Source organism: Phyllopteryx taeniolatus, chromosome 11 (assembly GCF_024500385.1).
Source record: "Phyllopteryx taeniolatus isolate TA_2022b chromosome 11, UOR_Ptae_1.2, whole genome shotgun sequence".
In the NCBI taxonomy this organism is placed as follows: domain Eukaryota; kingdom Metazoa; phylum Chordata; class Actinopteri; order Syngnathiformes; family Syngnathidae; genus Phyllopteryx; species Phyllopteryx taeniolatus.
Genome location: NC_084512.1, coordinates 12,740,260 through 12,763,182, shown reverse-complemented (window position 1 = coordinate 12,763,182; position 22,923 = coordinate 12,740,260). Strand labels below are relative to the sequence as shown.

The 22,923-nt window shown below is 39.2% G+C and overlaps 1 protein-coding gene across 4 annotated transcripts in view; it reads left to right on the top strand.

Annotated features, from left to right (window-relative positions):
- The window catches only part of micu1 (mitochondrial calcium uptake 1), a 31,417-nt gene extending 10,935 nt beyond the window's left edge, over positions 1-20,482 (top strand). For 3 of the 4 annotated variants that reach the window (XM_061789964.1, XM_061789965.1, XM_061789966.1), the window contains 9 exons: positions 1,909-2,071; positions 4,470-4,513; positions 12,823-12,937; positions 14,393-14,475; positions 15,401-15,601; positions 16,420-16,557; positions 17,464-17,572; positions 19,694-19,783; positions 19,892-20,482. In XM_061789964.1, coding sequence (XP_061645948.1) covers positions 1,909-2,071; positions 4,470-4,513; positions 12,823-12,937; positions 14,393-14,475; positions 15,401-15,601; positions 16,420-16,557; positions 17,464-17,572; positions 19,694-19,783; positions 19,892-20,052 — 1,104 coding nt within the window. In that variant the 3' untranslated portion in view covers positions 20,053-20,482. Of the gene's footprint in view, positions 1-1,908; positions 2,072-4,469; positions 4,514-10,041; positions 12,139-12,822; positions 12,938-14,392; positions 14,476-15,400; positions 15,602-16,419; positions 16,558-17,463; positions 17,573-19,693; positions 19,784-19,891 lie in introns of those variants that run through there. The other variant, XM_061789967.1, reaches the window with a different exon arrangement.
- The last annotated feature ends 2,441 nt before the right edge of the window (positions 20,483-22,923 follow it).

Sequence of the window (22,923 nt, the reverse complement as noted above, 5' to 3'; positions counted from 1 at the left end):
CTCGGGTCCTCAGAACTGTGAGGCAGATGTGCTAACCAGTCATTCACCGTGCCGCCATTGATGCTCATTATAAATCCTATTTTAAAAAAAAAAAAAAAAAAAAAAAAAAAAAAAAAAAAAAAAATAAGCAGGTCATAAAAATGCCAATAAGTGGGGGATTTCAGAAAAAAATACGGCCAATGAAACAATGAGCGAATAGGTGAATCAACACATGCCAATCCGCGAGTATGCGGGCGTCCACTGTATTACCTTCTGGTTTGCCATTTTCAAATGTGCAAATCATCATATAAATACAGTCCCCTCCAAAAGTATTGGAATGGCAAGGTCAATTCCTTTGTTTCTGACAGTCCCCTCCAAAAGTATTGGAATGGCAAGGTCAATTCCTTTGTTTCTGTTGTATACTGAAGACATTAGGGTTTCAGATCAAAGGAGGAATATGAGAGAAAAGTTCAGAATACCAGCTTTTATTTCATGGTACTTACATCTAGATGTGTTAAACAACTCAGGATAAAGCACCCACTGAACCCACCCACTTTTCAAGTGAGCAAAAGTATTGGAACAAGTGACTGATGGGTGTTTCTAGTTGCTCGGGTGTTGCCTTTTAGATTGATTGCTTAAACCAGGAGTGTCAAAGTCATTTTTGTCACGGCCCACATCATAGTTATGACTTCCCTCGGAGGGCCGTTATGACTGTGAGCCCGTGTGAAAGAATTATCACCACATGTAATTAGATATACACAACAAATTGATTAACAACTAGTTGTCAATCAAATCAAATGTTTTTAACTACTACTATTTCTTTTCAAAGCGGGATTGGAAGCAAAAATGCTTGCAATATCTCAACATTTCATTGGAACCCTATTAGCAGTTTTGATTTGCTTTCGCAGGCCACATAAAATGAGATGGGGGGCCGGATCTGGCCCCCGGGCCACCAGTTTGATACAAATGCCTTAAACATTAGTGCTTGTTTTTGGCTTTGGGTTTGACCTGTCAAAACTGCATTTGCTGTTAAGTAAACATGTTTAACACATCTCGATGTAAATAACCTGAAATAAAAGCTGGAATTCTGAACTTTTGTCTCATATTCATCTTTTAATCTGAAACCCAAATGTCTTCAGTATACAACAAAAACAAAGGAATTGACCTTGCCGTTGCAATACTTTGGGAGGGGACTGTAGCTGATTTGACCTCACAGGCTACATAATGAGTCCTACAGAGGACATGCCTGATTCTCAATGAATGGGGGTGAGCAATCCATAGCCTAAAGCATAAGGATGAAAGCTCACACCAGTTGTTCCTTGGACCCTGTTTCCTCCTTCCTTGGATCTTCTCAGTGTAATGTCTGGTAAATGGTGTGAACCAACACAGAACTCTGTATTTATTGTTTTTCAACTATATTCATCCATGTCTTATTAAATCAGAGTGGGTTACAACCTGAGAAAGTCAAATCATAACACTGTTTTTTCCACAGTGTTTGAATTGTCCACTTAGTCATTCAGTGTCACATAGAATAAATAAACTGCCTGTTTCCCTGAACAGCTACAGCATTGTCAAATGCTCTGCAATATTCCTCCAATTTGAAGCATTCTCCAGAAAGACAGGTGGCTATTTTAAAACAGACATTAATGGGGCTAATGACTGTAACACACTTACTGTATCCCAGCAGCTGGTGGTGGGTGTTACATTAGTTATAGTTGGGATTTTTGCGTGCACGCATTCAGATCAGTTTTATTTTTCCAGCGTTTTCATATTGAGACCTTATCAGCCAAAATCATTAAATATGACCTTGTATTTAAACCTGGTTGCCGACACGAAGAGAAAAAGATTATTATTATTATTTTTTTTTCTTTCTCTCAATGGTGCCCTTGTTTGATCTATTGAATGAGAGTCATGTATTGTGTTCGGCAGGTAATGGAGTACGAGAACAGGATACGCGCCTACTCAACCCCAGACAAGATTTTCCGCTACTTTGCCACGTTGAAGATTATCGGTGAGCATGGAGATACCGAGGTCTACATGACGCCCCAGGACTTCATACGCTCAATCACACCAAATGAGAAGCAGCCAGAGAGTGAGTCATCTTTTTGCCATTATCACAGTTGATTTTTAGCACAAAGATTAGCCCTTTTATGACCCCTGGGATTTTCTTAAATTGCCTGTTGTTCCCACTCCTTTCTCTTCCTCCTGGGTTTGGCCTTGTACTGCATTCTGGAAAAAGAATTTCAAAGTGTGTGTTCAGGTGCGGGGGGGTGGGGGCATGGGTCAAAATACTGTTGGTTTGTGCTTGTCATTTATTGCTCGAAAAAAAATATGCGATCATAGTGTCACGTCAGTACATGCATGCAGTTGGTTTTATGTGTTCACTTCAAGTAAGCAGCTGTTTGTCATTCAAAAAATAAAGCAACATATTCTGCCTTTTGCTCTAGTCTGCTCCTAACAAAGGTTATTCAGTTATTTTAAATAAATATAAAAAAAGATCGAAAATGTTTGAAAGGTTTTACATTTTATGCAAACTTACCATGCTGATGTGGTTGATTGTGACATTGTTGACTTACTCAATAGTGGTGGTAGTGTGGTTGATTGTGACATTGTTGACTTACTCAATAGGGCAGTCAAGGTGGGTCACTTTCATGAGCCACAAGGAATTAGTGTGCAAATTTGTTGCCATAGATGAACGGCTTGACAAAGAAAATTGTTACTGTCCCAAAAATAGCATGTTCCAGACTCCAGAGACGTGTGAGTCATATTTCTCTTTAACACCACAGCCATGTGTACTCTCTCTACGCAGCACTCAATACGATAATAGATAGAGGTCCTTCCATTATGGCCGCTACGTCAATGCGTGGCCTGGAAATGTTGCGACATTCAACATGGCCACCAAATGTCAATGCATTTCCTTTGATGGGATGTCTCCACATTCAACATGGCCGCAACGTAGGCACAGGAGGCACGTCTGTTGGTTGAATCTAGTCATATTGTAGCCTATATCTGTGACCCGGAAATAGGTGTGTCCCAGTCTCTGCCTATATTGCGCCACATCCCCAGTAAAAAACAGTGGCCAATTCTGGAACTAACAGACTTTGTCAACGCTGTGACAACTGGAAACTATTTTTGGACTCTTGTACTGTCCAGACGGTCCGTTACTTCCCATACTAGTTAAATCGGGGTTCATTAAACCAAGGTTGCACTGTATTCAATTAATTTATTACTTTGGGGCAGATAGCTATGGCTGGACAGAGAGGCTCCTTGTTGGGGAGGGTCAGTGTGATCCGGGTGCACGGTCCAGCCAGGAAAGACATAGGGTCTGTAGCAGGAGTGCAAGGAATGAGGGCATGCTGAGAACAGAAATGCAGACGGGGCAGATTAGCCTGTCAAAACTCAAACTTTAATTTTCTAAGCGGCTAGATGCAACAAACTTGATGAGTGTTGACTGTCTGGCAACATGGTGGAGTCCAAGACTGGCGTACTTCGAATTGGTTGGTTGGGCTGCAGGTGCTCGCTGGCTCCAAGAGGCCAGTGACTTAATCTGCAATTAAACACACACAGACGGGAAGGGGGTGGATACAGCAGAACTGAAAATATTCTTCGCTGTGAAACTATTTCATTGGGGGCCATTCATAATCTTGAAACATTGTATGCAACAAAGAACTCCCACAAATGTGGGATTCTGTGATTGCTGAGATTTATGCACACACAAGAATGTAATTTGTATAAGAAATGTAGCAAAATTTTGTACACCAAGAAAATTCTAGTAAAGCAAAAGTTTAGATTTTAAACAATTCTAACTCTCCTAAGAAAAAACAAATGTCTAATCTTCGAAATTCAGAAGCTTGTTCTTGTGTTCGTTGAGAAATACATCCAAATTATTACTTTTTATTTTAGTTATCCTTAGTTTGAGCAAATTTACTCATTTTTGTTGAGTACTTTATGAGTGCAATGGAAAGATAATTTTTGGATAACATCAGAGAGAAATTTATGGTATTGTGTTGCTTGTTTTCAAACGTCATGTTTATCTTCTAATGCTAACGCTATCTTTCTCTGTGGTGAAACCATAAGCCTGGTAATGATTTACTAGTCCAAGCCATACCATGGCAAAACACACTATAATGGTCTGCTTGTTAGAAACGTGGCTTGACTGACATACAGGTATTTGTTAAAAATTGCAATTTCCTTTTGTTGACATTTTTATGGCATTTTATAATCCTTGCAGGGTCTAGAACTGTATTTAGTGTTGGTGATGACTCATGATTATGTGTTGAATCTGACTGCCAATGATTCTTTAAAACAATTTCTATGTGGAAATTGTTTGTTGATGACATTATTCACTTTCACGTCAGTCATCTCCAGAGCTAGAATAATGTTACTGCCAATTGCTGTGTGTCATGCAATAATACATCATGTTTTAACGAGGGTGACTCTTCTCATATGTCACTTTATTTTTGTTGTTGTTTTTTTTTTTTTTTTTCCAGATCTTGGCCTCGATCAGTTTGTTGTGAAACGCTATGATGGAAAGGTAAGATTTGGATGTCTTGGTGATAAAGAGGCAGGTTCGATTTCTTAAAAAAAAAAAATTTCATATGGGTGTATCCTGCTTCAGTCTAGATTATTTTTAATACGCTGCAGTGGTGCCTTAATTTACAAGTTTAGTTAATTTTGATAGCCTTCCCCATTGAAAGGAATGGAAGTGCTATGAATCTTTTCCAGAACCTGAAAAAACACCACAATTTCTTAGTGCTATTTTCCTTTATCAAAAGTTACACACACACACACATCCTGTAGTACATTCATGTGTTGTGCCTTGAAGTGGTCTCCTAGAAAAGGCCCTATAGGTCTCCCCTCACTTTGTCTCTGTCCTGCATGGCAAGCTCCAGCAGGAGTGAGGAGGAGGGCTTTCCTAACCAGCGGGAGCTCAGCACACTTTCTAGGGTCTCTTAATAACACAAACGCACTTTCTTGGGAGCCATACTTAGAGCTAATTTACACCCAAAAAAAAAATAATTATATATATATATATATATATATATATATATATATATATATATATACTTAAAATACATGACGCAAGGAACGAATGATGTTTATACTATGTCAGAGAAAGCACAAGTGAGCGTACTGCATGGTGACAGGAAGCTTCCTGTGGTTCGTTCAAGCAATATTTGTACGAAAACGTTGTAAACTGATTTGTTAGTGAACCGGGGTTCTAAGAAAGTTCACCTTAATTGCTCCCTTTTTTCATTTCACTGGAACTGGGGAGAGCCTGAGCTCACTGGTAACTCGAGTCATTGCTCGCAAGTGAAGGCAAATAATCAGCCAAGTGACGGCCCGTATCTCAAACTTGTAAGTCGAGGTGCCACTGTTCTTAAAAGCTTAAGGTAATGTCAGTTTTTTTTAATTCATTGTCATCCTTGTAATTTTTTCCTGTTGTAAATACAAAAATGAGTTTGAGTTGTTTTTTTTACAGAAAAGGAAAATTCTGTAGTTTGTGCAACACTCAACATATACATTGTCCTAATTGCATATACATTATCCTAATTGTTTAGCCTCTTTTGTCCCTGTGCAGGCCATGTGTTCCCTTTATTTGCTAGCCACATTTCTGTCCACATTGATTTGTCTGATTACTGCATTTAGCTTTTGTTGTCTGTTTTCCCCTCCAATGTGGCCAAAAAGCTCCCAACCTAGACTCTGCCCACTTTTTTTTTTTTTTTTTTTTTGCCCATAGCCAAATTAAGCATAGATGAAATAACCATGGCCTTGTGTGTGTCCTGAAGCGTTGTAGCTTGAGGGTGAAGGGACATTTTCAGATGGGATTTGGCTACATTGATAAAGGCTTTAGTCGTTGGGAGAGGAGTAAAGTCCTGAGCTCAAAACAATCGCTCCATCTCAATTGCCATTTGATCTAAAGTAGAATAAGAACAAATACAAGATTTGCGACTGAGGGACTATTTTGCCACCCTTATTTGAAATAATTTGAAGTATGGATGTTGTGTACCCCTGAATACGTCCCTCTCTGGTTATTGCTCATTTGTTCCACATTGAGCTTGCACACAGTATAAGGCAAACACAACACACCCAGTGTGACTGTGACTGAACAAGTAATATGTATACTGACTCAGCCTGTGTGTTTTAGTTTCCTACCCTAAGAACAGCGGTATTCTAAAAGTATTAATGAGATCGCTTGTTTGCTTAACCTCTTTTTTGTCATTGTCCATCATTTTACTTTCTCCACCCACTGTGTTCATGTGGGTGTACTTTTTGCTGCCATAATTTAACATTGTGTACCGCTGTTGCCGTTTTTTTTACTGTTGATTCTGTCATGCTCTTGTCTACGCTCTCATTCTCATAAGTAATCCCTCCATTTTCTTTCTCTTCCCTTCCTTGTGAATAACTATCATCCATAAACCCCCATCTTCCAAATCTCCACCTTGTCTGTCTTGACCCCCGTCCCCCAATCATTCCATCTGCTGACCCTCCCATTCTCCACCCAAAATCTCCCCACCCCTTCCTTGCTTCTTCTATCGCCCTTGCCCCAACCCTGCTTCTCCCCTTTCCCTTCTTCAGGACTTCTGGCAGGTATGGGGTGTGTGCTTAGCGGCATGTGTGCACCTGAATGAAACATTGCACTTTATAGTGAATACTTACTCCTCTTAGTTATTTTAGTCAACTTGTGCCTCTTTTTATTACTCACTCTTCCCTCCTATCGTGGACAACGACAATACTCCCTGTTTGTGCAGGGGAACAGCTAAGCTATTATTATTATTTTTTTTAATTTAATCTTTCAATATCTCAGCCTCAGCAAAGGTGAAACCACAAACCTCTTTACAGGACAGGACCGTGTAATCCATTAATTCTCAGGGTAATGTATCGATTTCCCTATTGTGCAGAGCAGGGAAGTGGATAGAAACATTTGCTGTATTAATGAAGACTATTACTTTATATGTGCCCATTGCTGATCAAACGTCAGGTGTCTGCCAAATTATTTTTGGAAAACATCCGTATAAATAGATTGTTTGTCCCATTTATTTTGCTGACCTGTTGATGATTTATAGATTGTGTTCTGGTTGATAACTTTTGTCATGAGGTGGTCACTGTTTGGAAAGTCAAACGCCCTTATATGGAAAATACCTATTTGGATATATGAACTCTGCCCCACTGCTAATCTGTGCATTGTCATCATGGCAATATGTCCATTACCAAAGTGTACGTCTGTTTTTTAAGCAGTTGACTGTAGATGATTGTTGGGAACAGAATGCATTTGAAAAACACTAGATGATTTCAGGTTCAAATACATGTTGGACTGCGTCTGTCAAATTTATTTAGAATTGATTATTGTATCGATTATTCCATGTGTTAAACGGATGGGGAAAAACATTAGTTTATTGCAAAATATTTCTTTCCTATTGATGTCAACTGATTATTGTTGTTGATTTGGTATTGTTTAGTGATGAAACAAAACCAAATAAAGAACAATTAAGCAATATGATACAAGAGGGCATTTATACTCACCAATGTTTTTGAAACTGAGAGCTTCTTCTTTGGTTACAGATTGTGACGGACTACTAGTTTGATAAGTACTTCTGAGGCTGCTTCAGATTCAACTACATATGAATTATAGGTTATTCATACAAAGACTGCAAACAAAATTCTATTTTCATGATAGATTAAAATGACTAGTTTTTTCCATAGAGTCAGTGATTGGTTTGGTTCATAAAATGTCAGAAAATAGGCAAAAATGTTTATCATTGTTCCCCCCCCCCCCCCAAAAAAATGTTTTGCAAATGTCTTTTGATTAAACACAAAGATAATCAGTCAGTCTGTCAGAAAGTATTTACTGTTGAGAGGCTGCAATCCGAGGATTTGTACAATTTTAAGTTAAACAGTGGCTCTAAACGATTAATCCGTTATCAAAATATTTGTCGATTTATTTGATGATAAGTTAGTTGTTACACCCCTACATACATGTTTTACTAAACGACTCTACATGATCTTTATAAACTAGCTCAGTCAGATTAAAGCCTCTTTAAATAATGAAGGGGTTTTCAGTCACCGAGGGAGGCACACAACCCACACATTACTCTAGCAATTGTTTAGTGTTTCAACATTATACTAACTGAAAGTCTGCAAATTGATCATTATGTTAAAGATCTTCCCAGCGCTCTTTGTTTAAACCTGACTCTTGCAACTGTCTGCTATACCAACCTTATACTAAATTATTCAAATTTAAACTTTCCACTTTATTTCTCTTAGAATTACTAAACACTTCTGCAGCAGAACAGAGGAGCTACTAAAAGGTGGTCCTCACAAGAAACCATGTAGACTAATTGGGAAATAGATGCTATAATCAACTGCAAATGTTTAAATTGTGCTCCCCCTAAAGTATAACATTGCTGTTCCCCTGCACTCAATTCACCACTCTCTTGTTCTTTTTAAATAATTTTCTTCATTTTCTTTTATTATTTCTTTACTAAGAATTATCAGCACAAGCTTTCTACGTGCTTTGGTTTGGCACCCATGCCCATTTCCTCAGCATGCCCTGTTACCAGTGTCTTCCTCAGAAAGTAGCTGGTGGTGGCGCCCTCTTTCTGCGCATGGTGGCAACACAGAGGCTTTAGGACCCAGGAAATGGCTCTGTCAGCTAGCATTAAGGCTGTATTGATTTGCTTGGTAGCCTTCACTAATTCATCTTTTGGATTGTTTAGATGTCAGTACTGCATGATGCCTGTAGAGCATGGTTTAAATTCACTAAAGGCAGGAATTATGTACATCTCAAATCGGTTCAAACTGTTCCCCACATGCTGTGGCCTTCTGAATGAAAAGCCACAATGTCTGTCAGTAGACAGCTGTTACTGAGATTGTGTGTGCGTGTGTTTCATTGGAAACAATCTTCTTGTCATCCCAGCTGTTATCAATTTCACTGTTTCTGATTCCACAGGAAGGTTCCAGAAGGCCTCAGGTTGAGGTTCATTTAAAGTTTTTTTCCATGTTTTCAGTCTGTTTTAAGATACCTCTGTGTCAATGAATATCACATAAAAATCAGTTTCACACTAATTTTCTCTTAATTTCTAATATGCTCTCCAAATCTACAAGAGGTTTTGGGTCACATGGTTATCTGAGTGCTCGCCTTTCTCTTTGTGATGCAGCTGCCATTTCTCATCAACCAAAATGTGTTGGCTGTGCATTCTGCATCCAGATGAATTCTTCAGTCATGTTCCCGGAATACTCATGAGCTATTAAAAGTAAACATGTTCTGTAGGTTCTCTGCAGTCCAGACAAAGACAGTTAATGTTCGCACATTGGTAGAGCTTCTGCACACATTCATATTTAATATCAGTAGAGAAGTCCTAAAGAAAAAATGCATTTAAAAAAAAAACTGTACAATCAGGGTCCAACATTAACGGTGGCCCGGGGCCACTATGCCACGGTGTCGGGCCACCACCTACCTATAGACACTGGCCCGTTTGGGCCAGTACAAATAATGAAAATTTTCACTCGCCGGTCTGAAACATCTCGTCCAAGACAGGATGTTGCGATGACGTAAGGAGAAACTGCGACCAGTACCGCCTGACTGGATAAATGACCACGCATTCGGGTTAGCCTCAAGATGATAGCTGAGACTAACACTGCTAGCCAGATACAGAAGCTCGTATTTTGCAGTCTGTAGAATGTTAATCTACCCTCCCTAAGCGTGCTTTAAGATGTATATTGACCCCCAGTTGGGTTTAATGTAAAACTAATTGCACAACAAAAATGATTCCCCTCATTTTATATTTAAATACAAACCATATCGTTTCAGAAATCGCTAGGTTAATGCTAACAGTCAATGGAAATTCCTATTGACAGGCTAGCTAGTATTAGCATTTGGTCACGGGAGGGATTTACCTTCAAATAAATATTCACACACAAACGTCGTAGTAACACGTACAAACTGGTAATATAACAGTAGATTAGCCTTGACCAAACTCTCGACCTTGTTGACGTGTTTATATATATATATATATATATATATATATATATAAAAAACAGTGATTCATTTGATGGCAGTATCAGCAGTTCTGTCACAACTGTATTTATGCTTTGATTTGCACACTAATCAGTTGCGCTCATAATGTTCCTGCAGCCATAAATTTAGCATGATGCATAGAGATTGGTATAAACACATGAGCTGGCTTAGCACAGATATTTAATAAGGAAGCATTCTCAGATTCACTCTGACAGCTGTGACGTTGACACCAATCAGTAGGCACGCTCTGTCAAACGAAGCGGTGTCTGTTAATTAACTTGAATATTAGTAATGAGGGTTATAGTCATTTGCGGATCTGTAATGAGATAACACTACAATTAGAGCCAAATACAGAATGTCATTTCTATTAACCTGGTTGTTTTTTTTTAACCTGAATAAATTTTTTAATTGAATTTTATTGTACCCCTACAAAAAAATTAAAAAGAAATTTTGCCTGAATTTTTTTTATTTTATTTTTTTTAAATATTTTTATTGCCCCCCACCCCCCTCTCTCTCCTCCTAAGTTTAGCGGACTGAGACCAGAGCATCTCCCTCACCAATGTTGTTGACGTGGCCCAAAACCAACCTCTCTCGATTTTATTTTTTAATTTTTACAAGCCTCTGACTTTGTTCTATTGAGACTGTAAGTGTAGGTCAATCAATCATAAATATTATTGTAATCTGTATCTATTAAAGATATAGATTTGCAAATTTTAAAAGTCTTAGATGCAATGAACGCAGTGTGATCAACAGTCCTAAATATAAAGCTCCTGTGATATATTTTTTTATCTTCAATTTAATGACGAGTTCAAGCTGCCCACAGGGGATGCCGCAAAATGTTCGTATTTATACATTTAATATTGTACTGTACAGTGGAACCTCAGAGATCAATCACAATCTATTTTGTGATGCAGCTTCTTTTTTTTCATTAAATAAAAACTCCATTTTCATTTGAGATGAATTCAATTTGGTAAAATCTGTTCCCGAGCAGAACTATCACTATTACATTAGAACTATTACATCATTAAACCTTTAATAAAAACATGAAATCTTTTAAACAACATTTTGTCATACAATAAAGTATTTAAACACTCTTGACTTTAATGAGGAGGGATACTTTGTTGCTGATGCAATTCTTTAAGTGCAGAATTAACCAATAATGTAACGCTGAATGTTAAAATGTAATTGCAACGCTTGACCTTTTGATCACAAGTGACAGTTAGGCTATATAGCAGCTTGTCAGTTTGTGGGTAGGGCAAGAAGCTGGTATAGCAGTCTACAACTTTATTCTTGGGAGGCACATCTGCTTCACAGTTCTGAGAACCAGGGTTAAAATCCGGCCTAGCCTGTGTGGAGTTTGCATGTTTTCCCCGTGCCTGCGTGGGTTTTCTCCGGGTATTCCGGTTTCCTCCCACGTCCCAAAAACATGCACGGTAGGTTAATTGAAGACTCTAAATTGGCCGTAGGTGTGAATGTTAGTGCGAATGGTTGTTTGTTTATGTGCCCTGTGATTGGCTGCCGACCAGTTCTCGCCCGCAGTTAGCTGCGATAGGCTCCAGCATACCTGCAACCGTGAGGATAAGTAATGTAGAAAATGGAAAAAAATTATGCATCTTTATTCTTCTTGAGAAACAACACAAACAAATGGTCGGTCACAGAAGATCGACAATCAAATCCAGTAACACACCAATAAATGAGACTTGTCTACATTTGAAACTTGCATAATACTGTCTGAAACACACAAGAATGCATGGTAACATCCAGTGGATATTCTTCTCCTCGCACAGCATTTTTCTTCTTTTAGCACTTCAGTCATTAAACATTTTGCCCAAAAACCTGACACCACGCATTCTCATTAAAGGATATTTGTCAATTTCCCATACTTTATGAGTTGAGGTTCCACTGTTCATTGGTATATATTATTGTAGCTCAGTAAGATTTGTGCGTTTTAAGCTCAACTGGTGATTATCAAATGATAATCGATGTATGTGCATTTGTCTGTGTGTAAGAAAGAACGTATGAATATGTGTCTGTCTTTATCGTTCCAAGACCCTGCTAAAGACAGCATAGGCCATGCTGTTCTCTAACAGTTTTTTCCTCATCCTTCCTCTTCCTCTGAAATGGACCTTTTACAGACGGAGGTAACTCCACCAAGGCTCAGTGTACAAACAACCCCCCCCCCTTCCTAATGCATGCTGTCTGTCTATTTGTGCACTCTTTTTTGGTGGAGCGGTCTACTAATGGGAAACTGTATATTTAGCCTTTTCTTCACAGTGCAGTGTGCATGTGATTAGGTGTCACTCTCATGCAAGGCTGTAATTATACACATGCTAACAGGGGGTGGGGGGCATTTGTTACGTGTTTGCGTGTGTGTGTGAGAGAGAGAGAGTGAGTGTGAGCGCGTGTGTGAAACTAAAATCCCTTTGTTTGTAATAATACCTTTTGGTTTGTGTTCCAGATGTGGTTTATCAGTAGTGCGTATGTTTGTACTGCGGTCTTGTGAGGTTTCCTCTCTTGTTATGTCAGTTTCACACTGTGAGTACAGCCTCTGTTATATGATGTTTGTACGCCCACTATTTGTCACTACCACCCTCACCTGCGTGTATAGCCTCATGTGTATGGAACACTTGCATGATATTGCGCTTGATCATTGTAACCTATTCAGTCCAATGCACTCTGGTTCTCTTATATTTTTTAAAGTTCCCTTTTTTGTCTTTGAGGTATACACAACACTGAAAGTTAATAAGGCCTGTTCTGAATAAAGTACAGTACATTCTTTTAATATGATGATGTTTTCCTTTGTTTGCGTTGGGTGATATGAGCAGAAGATAGCCCAAGAGAGGGAAAAGTTTGCAGATGAAGACAGCATATTTTACACTCTGGGAGAATGTGGCCTCATCTCCTTCTCTGACTACATCTTTCTCACCACTGTGCTTTCCAGTAAGTGAAGAGTTCTTCTTAAATTCCCACATTCCTCAAACTGTGCACAGTTCTCAATTTAAGAAAAGGACAGCACCCGAGTTAAATATGAGTGTCACAGCAAAGGGTCTGAATACTTATGGCTGTGTGATATTTCAGTTTTTCTTTTTTAATAAATCTGCAAAAATTTCAACAATGCTGTTTTTTTTCTGTCAATATGGGGTGCTGTGTGTACATTAATGAGGAAAAAAAATGAACTTAAATGATTTTGCAAATGGTTGCAATATAACAAAGAGTGAAAAATTTAAGGTGGTCTGAATACTTTCCGTACCCACTGTATGGCAATGGAAACTATAAAGGTGACTTCTTAGTTTCCAATAGCTACTTAAAAAAAAAATACCCGCAGTTTAGCTGGCTTATTCTAATCTGTTCATACGTGTATTGAAAGTCTCTGTGGAACTTTTCAAGGACATGTCATTTTTAAGCAGACATAGCAGACCGCCTTTTGGTTGGTTTTGTTCCATTCAACACAGCCACATGTCACATTGAATGACATTTAATGTTCCATCATAGATCAACTTAAAAGTGATAACTTGGAATGACATTCATTTTTCTACTGACAATATTTAGTGCGGTTATAAACCTTTGAGTAACATGTTTGAACACAAATGGTGGAGCAACACATGAAGACAGACAATATAACAATACAAGCATATATTTTTTATCCTCTGTGAAAATTACCAATATTGCAGTTTACTGAGTCATGAGTGGAGTGGTGACTCATTTGTGCCCTTACGACTGAATTATACTGCCCCTGGTGGACAAGGTGGGCACACCAGGAGGAGCTCATTTAATTGAATTGAAGCGTAAAATTATGATGCACAAACTGATTGTTTACATTCTATTTGTTATTACACTGTTTTATAAAATACAATATACAATATTATAAAGTGCTATTTTCCTAACAAAAAAAAGAATGAAAGACTATTTTATTTGTATTTTTTTTTTTTAAAGTAGGCCGGAACGGGTTAATGGCACTTTGATTCAATTCAGTTGGGAAAGATGATTTGAAACATGTTTTGAGTTTCTAATGTGGTCATGGTCATGGTCATCTCAAGGCACCACTGTATTGACTAATGATGTGTTTCAGTGATTACAGTTCATAAAATGTGAAATATGTATGCACATATTGTTCATATACTGTACCGGAGGATAAGACCTACAATTGACAGTATTCGTTTAATTTTTACATCATTGCACATGAATGAGAGTTGGCTCGAGAGACTAGAGATCATCTAATAAAGAACCACTCAGGTCGTTTAAAGATTGAAGCTGCAGCAGTTGATGTCTAATGTGATGCCAGTATTGACGTTTTTAGCCATCTCTGGGTCACTCAAGTGTGATGTCATTTCCATATTGTGTTTTATTGATTTCAGAATGCCTTTCCTTTTGTGTTTGTTCTCTTGTGGTGTCCAGCTCCCCAGAGGAACTTTGAGATTGCTTTTAAGATGTTTGATCTCAACGGTGATGGAGAGGTAGACCTGGAGGAGTTTGAACAGGTTCGTCTGGGATGCTTGTCACACACCGACACAAAGGACAAAAACAAGAGCACTGATAGCAGAGCTCTTCTCGGGCTTACACATTTGTCTGCACCAAATGTAGTGAGGCAATTTAACATCTCAATAGCTAGAAGGATGTAAAATTTAATTTAGAGCTTATTGTGGATTCACATTAACAGCATAGAAATGAATATGTAAAAAATACAGTCAGATCTGGATTCTAAGCATCTGAATAATGTTAAATAACATTTTCCTTATTGAAGGAAATGTTATTAGACCTTGGTGAAACTTGATTTGATCCTGCATACACATGGCAATTTTTTATTATTATACAACACTACATAATGAGCCTAGTGAGGATAAGCAGTATGGAAAATGGATGGATGGATAGATGTAATATTTATTTTTAACAATACCTTGTTTGAAATTTAAGGTATATGTAATAGGTAACAGCTTTGAAAAAAATACTTTTACGCATTGTTACATTTAAATAATATTCAGGCCAGTTTGATATTTGTTAGTGTGGATAAGCAGAGGACAATAGATGGATGTGATGGAATAGTGTGGGACATGATCTCCCTTTGCACAAAATATTAATTTTTTTGGGGCGGGGACACAAAATTTAAAAGAAAAACAGTGGCAGTAGTACACAACACTTGTGATCTTATTGGTCTTTTTTTTTTTAGTACATGAATTTCATTGTTGGCATTGGGGCTGCAGATAATTAGCTCGCCCCACGCCATGGATGGTTGAACTAAATCAAACCAACAGCAATGAAAAGGTCTGATTATTTTGTGATGTTTGTTTCCACCCCCCAAAAGGAAGGCAACTCCAGGCGCGTCGAAAGTGGACTGATTGCATGACAGAAAATGGTGTCAACGTCACATCTCTTACTTGTCATTATTCATTCACTATCGCCGTCTAGGTCCAGAGCATTATCCGCTCTCAAACAAGTATGGGCATGCGACACCGCGATCGCTCAACCACAGGAAACACCCTAAAGACAGCCGGCTGCAGTTCGGCACTCACCACCTACTTCTTTGGAGAAGACCTGAAGGGAAAACTTACCATCGGCAGCTTCCTGGAGTTTCAGAGGGAGCTGCAGCATGATGTGCTTAAGCTAGAGGTAACATGATTATACTGAGGCCATCTATCCGTTGGTTTAATGGGGACACACACAGCAACACTGTACAAAAATTGGTAGCCGTGCAGGCAAAAGCCAATTTCTCCTTTCATCGTCACAGCCGCTGTTAGATGATGTTGAGCATATGGTGATTCTATTAATTAGCATGGGTATTGCCTAACTGATAAGCTCAACCATAATATGTGCTGTCATCTAAGGCACGAGTCAGAGCACCTGCTACGTCTTTGTTGTACCACCTTGAATTTGGCACAAACACTACAGATATGGTTCCTGTGTTTGTATTGCATAGTCTAATTTCTAATTCCCATATTCACTGTTTTTACCACAGTATAAGTTGTCTAAGTTTGTTTGTTCCTGTCAGAGAACCTACTTTTGGACTCTGGCCTTAAAGGGTAGATTCTTCATTGGCGTATGAATGAGCAGCCCCTCTAGTATTGCTGTCTGGCTTATCTTTTGCATAGTAACGAGCAGCCCCTTGTGTTACGAATTAGCATTTTGAAAGGTCGGCACATTCTGAGGGAAAGGAGGAAGGCTGCCGCGTGGCTGTCAAGATGCTGCAAATATAAATAACCAGGATTGACCTGACAGAGCCAAGGTCCACTATTGCTAAGGTTAGGACTCGCTGGAACGTTGTGAAAAATGCACGGCGAGATTTACTGTCACCATTCTATTCCTGCGCCTAATTCAACTTGAAGGCTGACACCAGAATTTACAGTTTTCCATCTTTCCACACCAGCCTATTAATTTGTTTGTTCCTGTGCACCACACTCAGTTCTCATCTCTTGCGCTTCTCTCTCCAGTTTGAGCGGAATGATCCTGTGGATGGACGAATCTCAGAGAGACAGTTTGGCGGTATGCTGCTGGCTTACAGCGGCGTTCAGTCTCGTAAACTCAAGCAGATGCAGAAGGGATTGAAAAAGATGTTTAAGGATGCACAGGTAGATTATCATGTGTGTATTAAATTTGTGTGTACATAGAACTATTTGGTGATTGGCCCTTGCTGGTGTTTCCACTAATTTCCCTACATGGGAGCATGTAGGGCAATATCAAAATGACGTTAGGAGGGTTCTTGCATAAGGGGCATTTAAACTTCTGCAAGCCTTTCTGACATCAAGTTGAGTCTTGAAGTTTAAAGTGCATGACTTGTCTTTGCTGAGAGCAATGGGGAGAATATATAAAAATACTGTAAATATTTAAGACAAATTCAGAATTTGCACATTCACTGCCCATTACCAGCATGTTCCATGGACTGTGGTTTCATGCTGGTTGCACTTCTCTGTAATCAGCCCTGTCAGTCAGCGTACAGAAGACTGTGCTTAACGATTTGATATCCCCAATGGTGTTGCAGTAAAATGTCTCCTATCTCCTCCTCTTTAAAGTTAGCATAAATAACATGAATAGCTTTCAGGTTTCTCCGGTATAGTGCCACAGATAATAAGGGGAGCTGCGTAACACAAGTGTGATGGGTCAATTAAACAATGAGCTTGACCTAACCTACATCTTTTAAAAAAAAAAAAATAATAAATAAAAAAAAAATGTAAAAATGAAAGTCTGTAAAAAAAAAAAAAAGTATTTTTCTTTGCAAATGAGCAGTGTGGCAGTATTGTTGTATTATGCATGTGGGCCTGTTCTGCTGACACTTCACGGCAGACTGTTCATCCATGCATGCCCAATGCCTCTGCCCATTTGTGTCACACTGTTGAGCTGCAGCATGCTCGCAGCTCTCGGCGATATTTGGATGACCTTTCCATTATTTTGCCGTGACCTGGTCATGACTGGTTGCATGTTGTATAGGTTTTCAATTATTTATTTTTTTTTCAGCCTTGTTTTTCCCCTTTGTGCAGGGTATCACATTTGAGGAGGTGGAGAATTTCTTTACCTTTCTGAAGAATGTCAATGATGTGGACACAGCGCTGAGTTTCTACCACATGGCTGGAGCATCCATAGATAAAGGTATACACACTTTCCCACCGACCTTATCTCCTAATAACTTGGGCCAATTTAATTTCCTTCATCTTGTAGAGCTGTACATTCTCAAGTACTATGTAATGACACTCAATATGAGAGTTGTTTATAAAATCTGCCTTTACAAAAAGAACAATGCTCAGTGTTTTTTTTTTGGTTTTTTTTACTTTAACACTTTGGTTGCCTTAATTAGCTACATATGAGTCCAAATATGGGGAAAAAAGCTATCAGTATCCAATATCAAACATATTGTTAAATTAATGCGTGAGCATTTTTATCTTTGTAAAGACCTAATTTCTGATACAGCTCTTAAAATGTATTGCCGCTCGTTAGATTGTGCAAGTGGTTGTATTGAGCTGGTCGGTGTACACTGGTACAAACAGCACCCTAAAGGAGTAGGACCACAGGTCAGAGGGTCATCAGTAAATATTATTTTTTTCCATCCATTTTGGTAGAATTAGGTGGTCATAGTTATTTCCTTTTTTTTTAACTGCTGTAACACCTGAATTTTCCCCTTTGTGGATTAATAAAGGATATCTGAAGTCATTGTATTACACACTACTGACTTGGTATGGCAGCTAAAACAAACACGGGTCTGTGAAAAGTCACTAATGGGACATTTAACTTGTTTGTGCAGCTGCATATTACTGCTCAGACAATCACTGAGTCACAGTCATTCAACATATTGTACTTGTTTGTCACATCCGTCTCGCATCTGTCTGTTTATTCATTATACACTTGATTGTCAAAGTGCACAGGAAAAAAAGAAATCTAGCCTTATCAGCTTCCTAGTGAGTCAACATCTCCTCCATTCAGTACAATGATTCAGCTTTTTAGTTCTGTCCGCACGTTTATTGGCTGTGATTCACTGTGGAAACAGCTGCTAATAAAATTGACCGTAGTCTACGCTAAGGTCCTTGCTTCCAGCGTACGGTTTTTGCTACGTACATGCAAAAAAACATGCCATGTGTGTATGTATATATTTAAAAAAAAAAGGGGGGGGGGGTTAAAAAAACAAACAAACATTCAATGCAATTATAATGGCCATCAATTATCCAGAGATTTTTGCTATTCACATTCCAGCCCAGTCCCTGTCACTTGCGAATAGCGGGGGTTCACTGTACACACATTGGCTGTTTTCCGAATCGTTCACTCATTCCATAGTCCCCAATCACTATATTTTATATATTGGACTACATAGTTCACTCATCAGACAAAATTAAAAAAAAAAATTTTTTGAACACTACTACAACATACCGGATGGTCAGCTGGTGGATCTTCTGTAATAAATATTGAACAAAGAAATTATAATATTGTTTGAAGATGTTTATTTTAAATAAATAAAAAACGCAATTTAGGTTAAGCTGTGTTGTGATGTGTTGCTCTACTTATATTAGAGATTTTTGTACCAAAAATCAACCCCAATACCCAGGAAGCTTTTTTTTTTCTTTTTAAATCAGTACAATGCATCATGAGAAATAATGCTGTTCTAGTGACCATCGGTTCGTCGCTACCCTTCAAGATGCATTGCAGGATATAATGGGGACACTATACCTGTATAAGGGATAACCTATACTCACTACACATTGGAACATAACTACAAAGTGGGGTACTTGCTATATAGAGCACTACAAAGTGGATAGGGATTGATGCAAACAAAGCCATTGTCTCTCTTGCAGGTAAGCCAAAAAAAAGCCATTAATAGATTTGTTTTGATTACTTTTATGGCAAACCTTCCCATCCTCTTTCATGTTCCTCAATCTTTCCCAAATTTTCATTTTATGCCCTTTTTAGGTGGGCCTCTCAATAACCGTGGATGAGATTAAATAGATTTTCAACATTTTATCATCTGCCTGGGGCTTTTTCCACCTCCTTGGTTTCTATCTTCATATGCTCCCATCATCCTCTCAGTCAGTCGTTCTCAGTTGTACACGCTGATGCTGTCAGCCTTTTCTTTTTTCTCATTTCCATATCAATCGAACTGTTCACTGTGAGTGGCACTCCACTGCTACTGATCCAAAGGCAAAGACTTTCCAATTATGTGTCCACCCCACACCGTTATCCTTCTCCACTAATGAGTTTCCTGGTCTGTGGTTGTCCTTCTCCCAGTGACCATGAAACAGGTGGCCCGCACCGTAGCCAAGGTGGAGTTGTCAGATCACGTGTGCGACGTGGTCTTCGCCCTGTTCGACTGCGACGGTAAGAAACTGGTGGCTAAAACAATTCTGCCTCAGATAAGGAGCTCTTCTGAAAGCAGTCATCTTATTTTTCTCTTCCTCTCGCGTGCCTCCCCACACACCTTTTCAGGGAATGGCGAGCTCAGTAATAAGGAGTTCATCGCCATTATGAAGCAGCGGCTCATGCGTGGGCTGGAAAAACCCAAGGACATGGGCTTCACTCGGTTGGTGCGCGCCATGTGGAAGTGTGCTCAGGACACCGCCTGGGACTTTGCAATGCCAAAGACATAATGGAGAGCAAAGGTGACACGCGAGTGGGAGTAACAACGCCATTAGAGGCAGACATTTTACTAACAAACGACTGCAGCCATGAGGTGTTTCATCGCCCATTCTGGTGTCAGGATGCATGCACAGTGTGTCTGTGAGGCTTCCCGTCAATGCATCACACACTTTTTTATAATGGGAAATATATAAGTATATATTTATTTTTTGCCATATTCAGTGCACCATGTGACTTTTTTTTTTATCTTGAATCTTATTAGGCAAGTCTGTTAGCATCTCTATACTTACTTGCAAGGTTCTTTTACCATTTAAATATTTTTTGTTCTTTTATGTCACTAAAATATATCTATAAATGTGTATTTGTCCAAATATTACATTGTGCACTGAAACACTTATGATGAATGTAATGCAAATTAAAGATTTGTATTGAGAAATTGAATGTTTAGTTTTTGGGGATTTTTTTTACACACACACATATATACAGTGGGTAGGGAAAGTATTCAGACCCCCTTAAAATGTTCACTTTATATTGCAGCCATCTGCTAAAATCTTTTTTCCCCTCAATGTACACACAGCACCCCGTATTGATGGGGGAAAAATTAATTGTTGACATTTTTGCAGTTTTATCAAAAAAGAACTGAAATATCACACAGCCATAAGTATTCAGACCCTTTGCTGTGACACTCATATATTTAAGTCGGGTGCTGTCCATTTCTTCTGATCATCCTTAAAATGGTTCTACACCTTCATTGGAGTCCAACTGTGTTTGATTATAGTGATTGGACTTGATTAGGAAAGCTACACACCTGTCCATATACGACCTTACAGCTCACAGTGCATGTCAGAGCAAATGAGAATCATGAGGTCAAAGGAACAGCCTGAAGAGCTCAGAGACAGCATTGTGGCAAGGCACAGATCTGGTCAAGGTTACAAAAACATTTCTGCTGCACTTAAGGTTCCTAAGAGCACAGTGGCCTCCATAATCCTTAAATGGAAGACGTTTAGGACGACCAGAACCCTTCCTAGAGCTGGCCATCCGGCCAAACTGAGCAATTGGGGGAGAAGAGCCTTGGTGAGAGAGGTAAAGAAGAACCCAAAGATCACTGTGGCTGAGCTCCAGAGATGGAGATGCGAGAAAGTTCTAGAAAGTCAACCATCACTGCAGCCGTCCACCAGTCGGGGCTTTATGGGAGAGTGGAGTAACGGAATCCTCTCCTCAGTGCAAGACACATAAAAAGCCTGCATGTAGTTTGCTAAAAAACACCTGAAGGGACTCCAAGATGGTGAGAAATAAGATTCTCTGGTCTGATGAGACCAAGATAGAACTTTTTGGCCTTAATTCTAAGCAGTATGTGTGGAGAAAACCAGGCACTGCTCATCACCTGTCCAATCCAGTCCCAACAGTGAAGCATGGTGGTGGCAGCATCATGCTGTGGGGGTGTTTTTCAGCTGCAGGGACAGGATGACTGGTTGCAATCGAACTTATGAATGAACTTAAATGATTTTAGCAAATGGCTGTAATATAACGAGTGAAAAATTTAAGGGGGTCTGAATACTTTCTGTACCTATTGTATGTCTATGTGTGTATATAAAGTGTTGCTCTTCCAGTTTCTCATTTTCACTCTGCAATACTATAAATTTAGTGAGACTAACCTTTGGGGCAGCAATTTCTCTTATTTACAGCACTTTTTTTTACAGCTACAGTTGTTTTTGGGTGTTTATACATGAGTTGAGTTGGTAATCTGATTGTTCCACTCTTCAGGCAGTAATTGTGTACATATTGTCTGTGTGAAAGTATGTCTGGTGGCACTTGTCTTCTAAATTCATGGGTTTGCAAACTTTCCATGAATGGATGGATACAAAAACTTTGAGTCATGTGGGCATCACTTGGCCATTCTTCACCTTGTATCAAATATGGTAAAACTAATCAATCTGTGTGGGTAAGGACGTGTTAAGGTCAATTGTTTACATTCTCTGTCAAGCAGTGAATATGCATAGATCAGACTGTCTCCATCAAGCGTGCCCATGAACAAGAAATTCTATCATTGATGTTTAACTGGGCGGCACGGTGAACGACTGGTTAGAGTGTCAGCCTCACAGTTCTGAGGACCGGGGTTCAATCCCCGGCCCCGCCTGTGTGGAGTTTGCATGTTCTCCCCGTGCCTGCGTGGGTTTTCTCCGGGCACTCCGGTTTCCTCCTACATCCCAAAAACATGCATGAATTGGAGACTCTAAATTGGCCGTAGGTGTGAATGTGAGTGCGAATGGTTGTTTGTATGTGCCCTGCGATTGGCTGGCAACCAGTTCAGGGTGTACCTCCTGCCCGATAATAGCTGGGATAGGCTACAGCACGCCCGCGACCCTAGTGAAGAGAAGCGGCTCGGAAAATGGATGGATGAGTAACTGAATGAATGGTACAACAGTGAGAATTAATTGCACATTAGAGGAAACCAAATAATCTGGATTTTCATAAAGACTACACTGTGTGTCTACAGTACTGTGCAAAAGACTTAGACCACCATTAGATTTGTTGTTTTAGCAATGCCATAATGTATGAAGCCCACAGAGTAGAGCACAGACCACCACGGAGGCTGAACTGTGACTCGAGGTTGTGTAATCAACACCTAAATTGTCCCTTCAGATTACAGTGATGCCCACTGGGTAATGTGTTGTGATGTAACATTGTTGTACATTGAAGAGCAACACATGTACCTCCCATCTTCTCATTAATAATTAGGTCAATATAACAAAGTGCCTTTGTCATTCTCATTAGAATCACTAAATCATCACGTAATCAAATGTACCCGTGGAATAATGAAACTCTGAGGGCTGCTTATGAGTGTCCAACCATTTGCACATACCTGTACAATTATAGGTCTC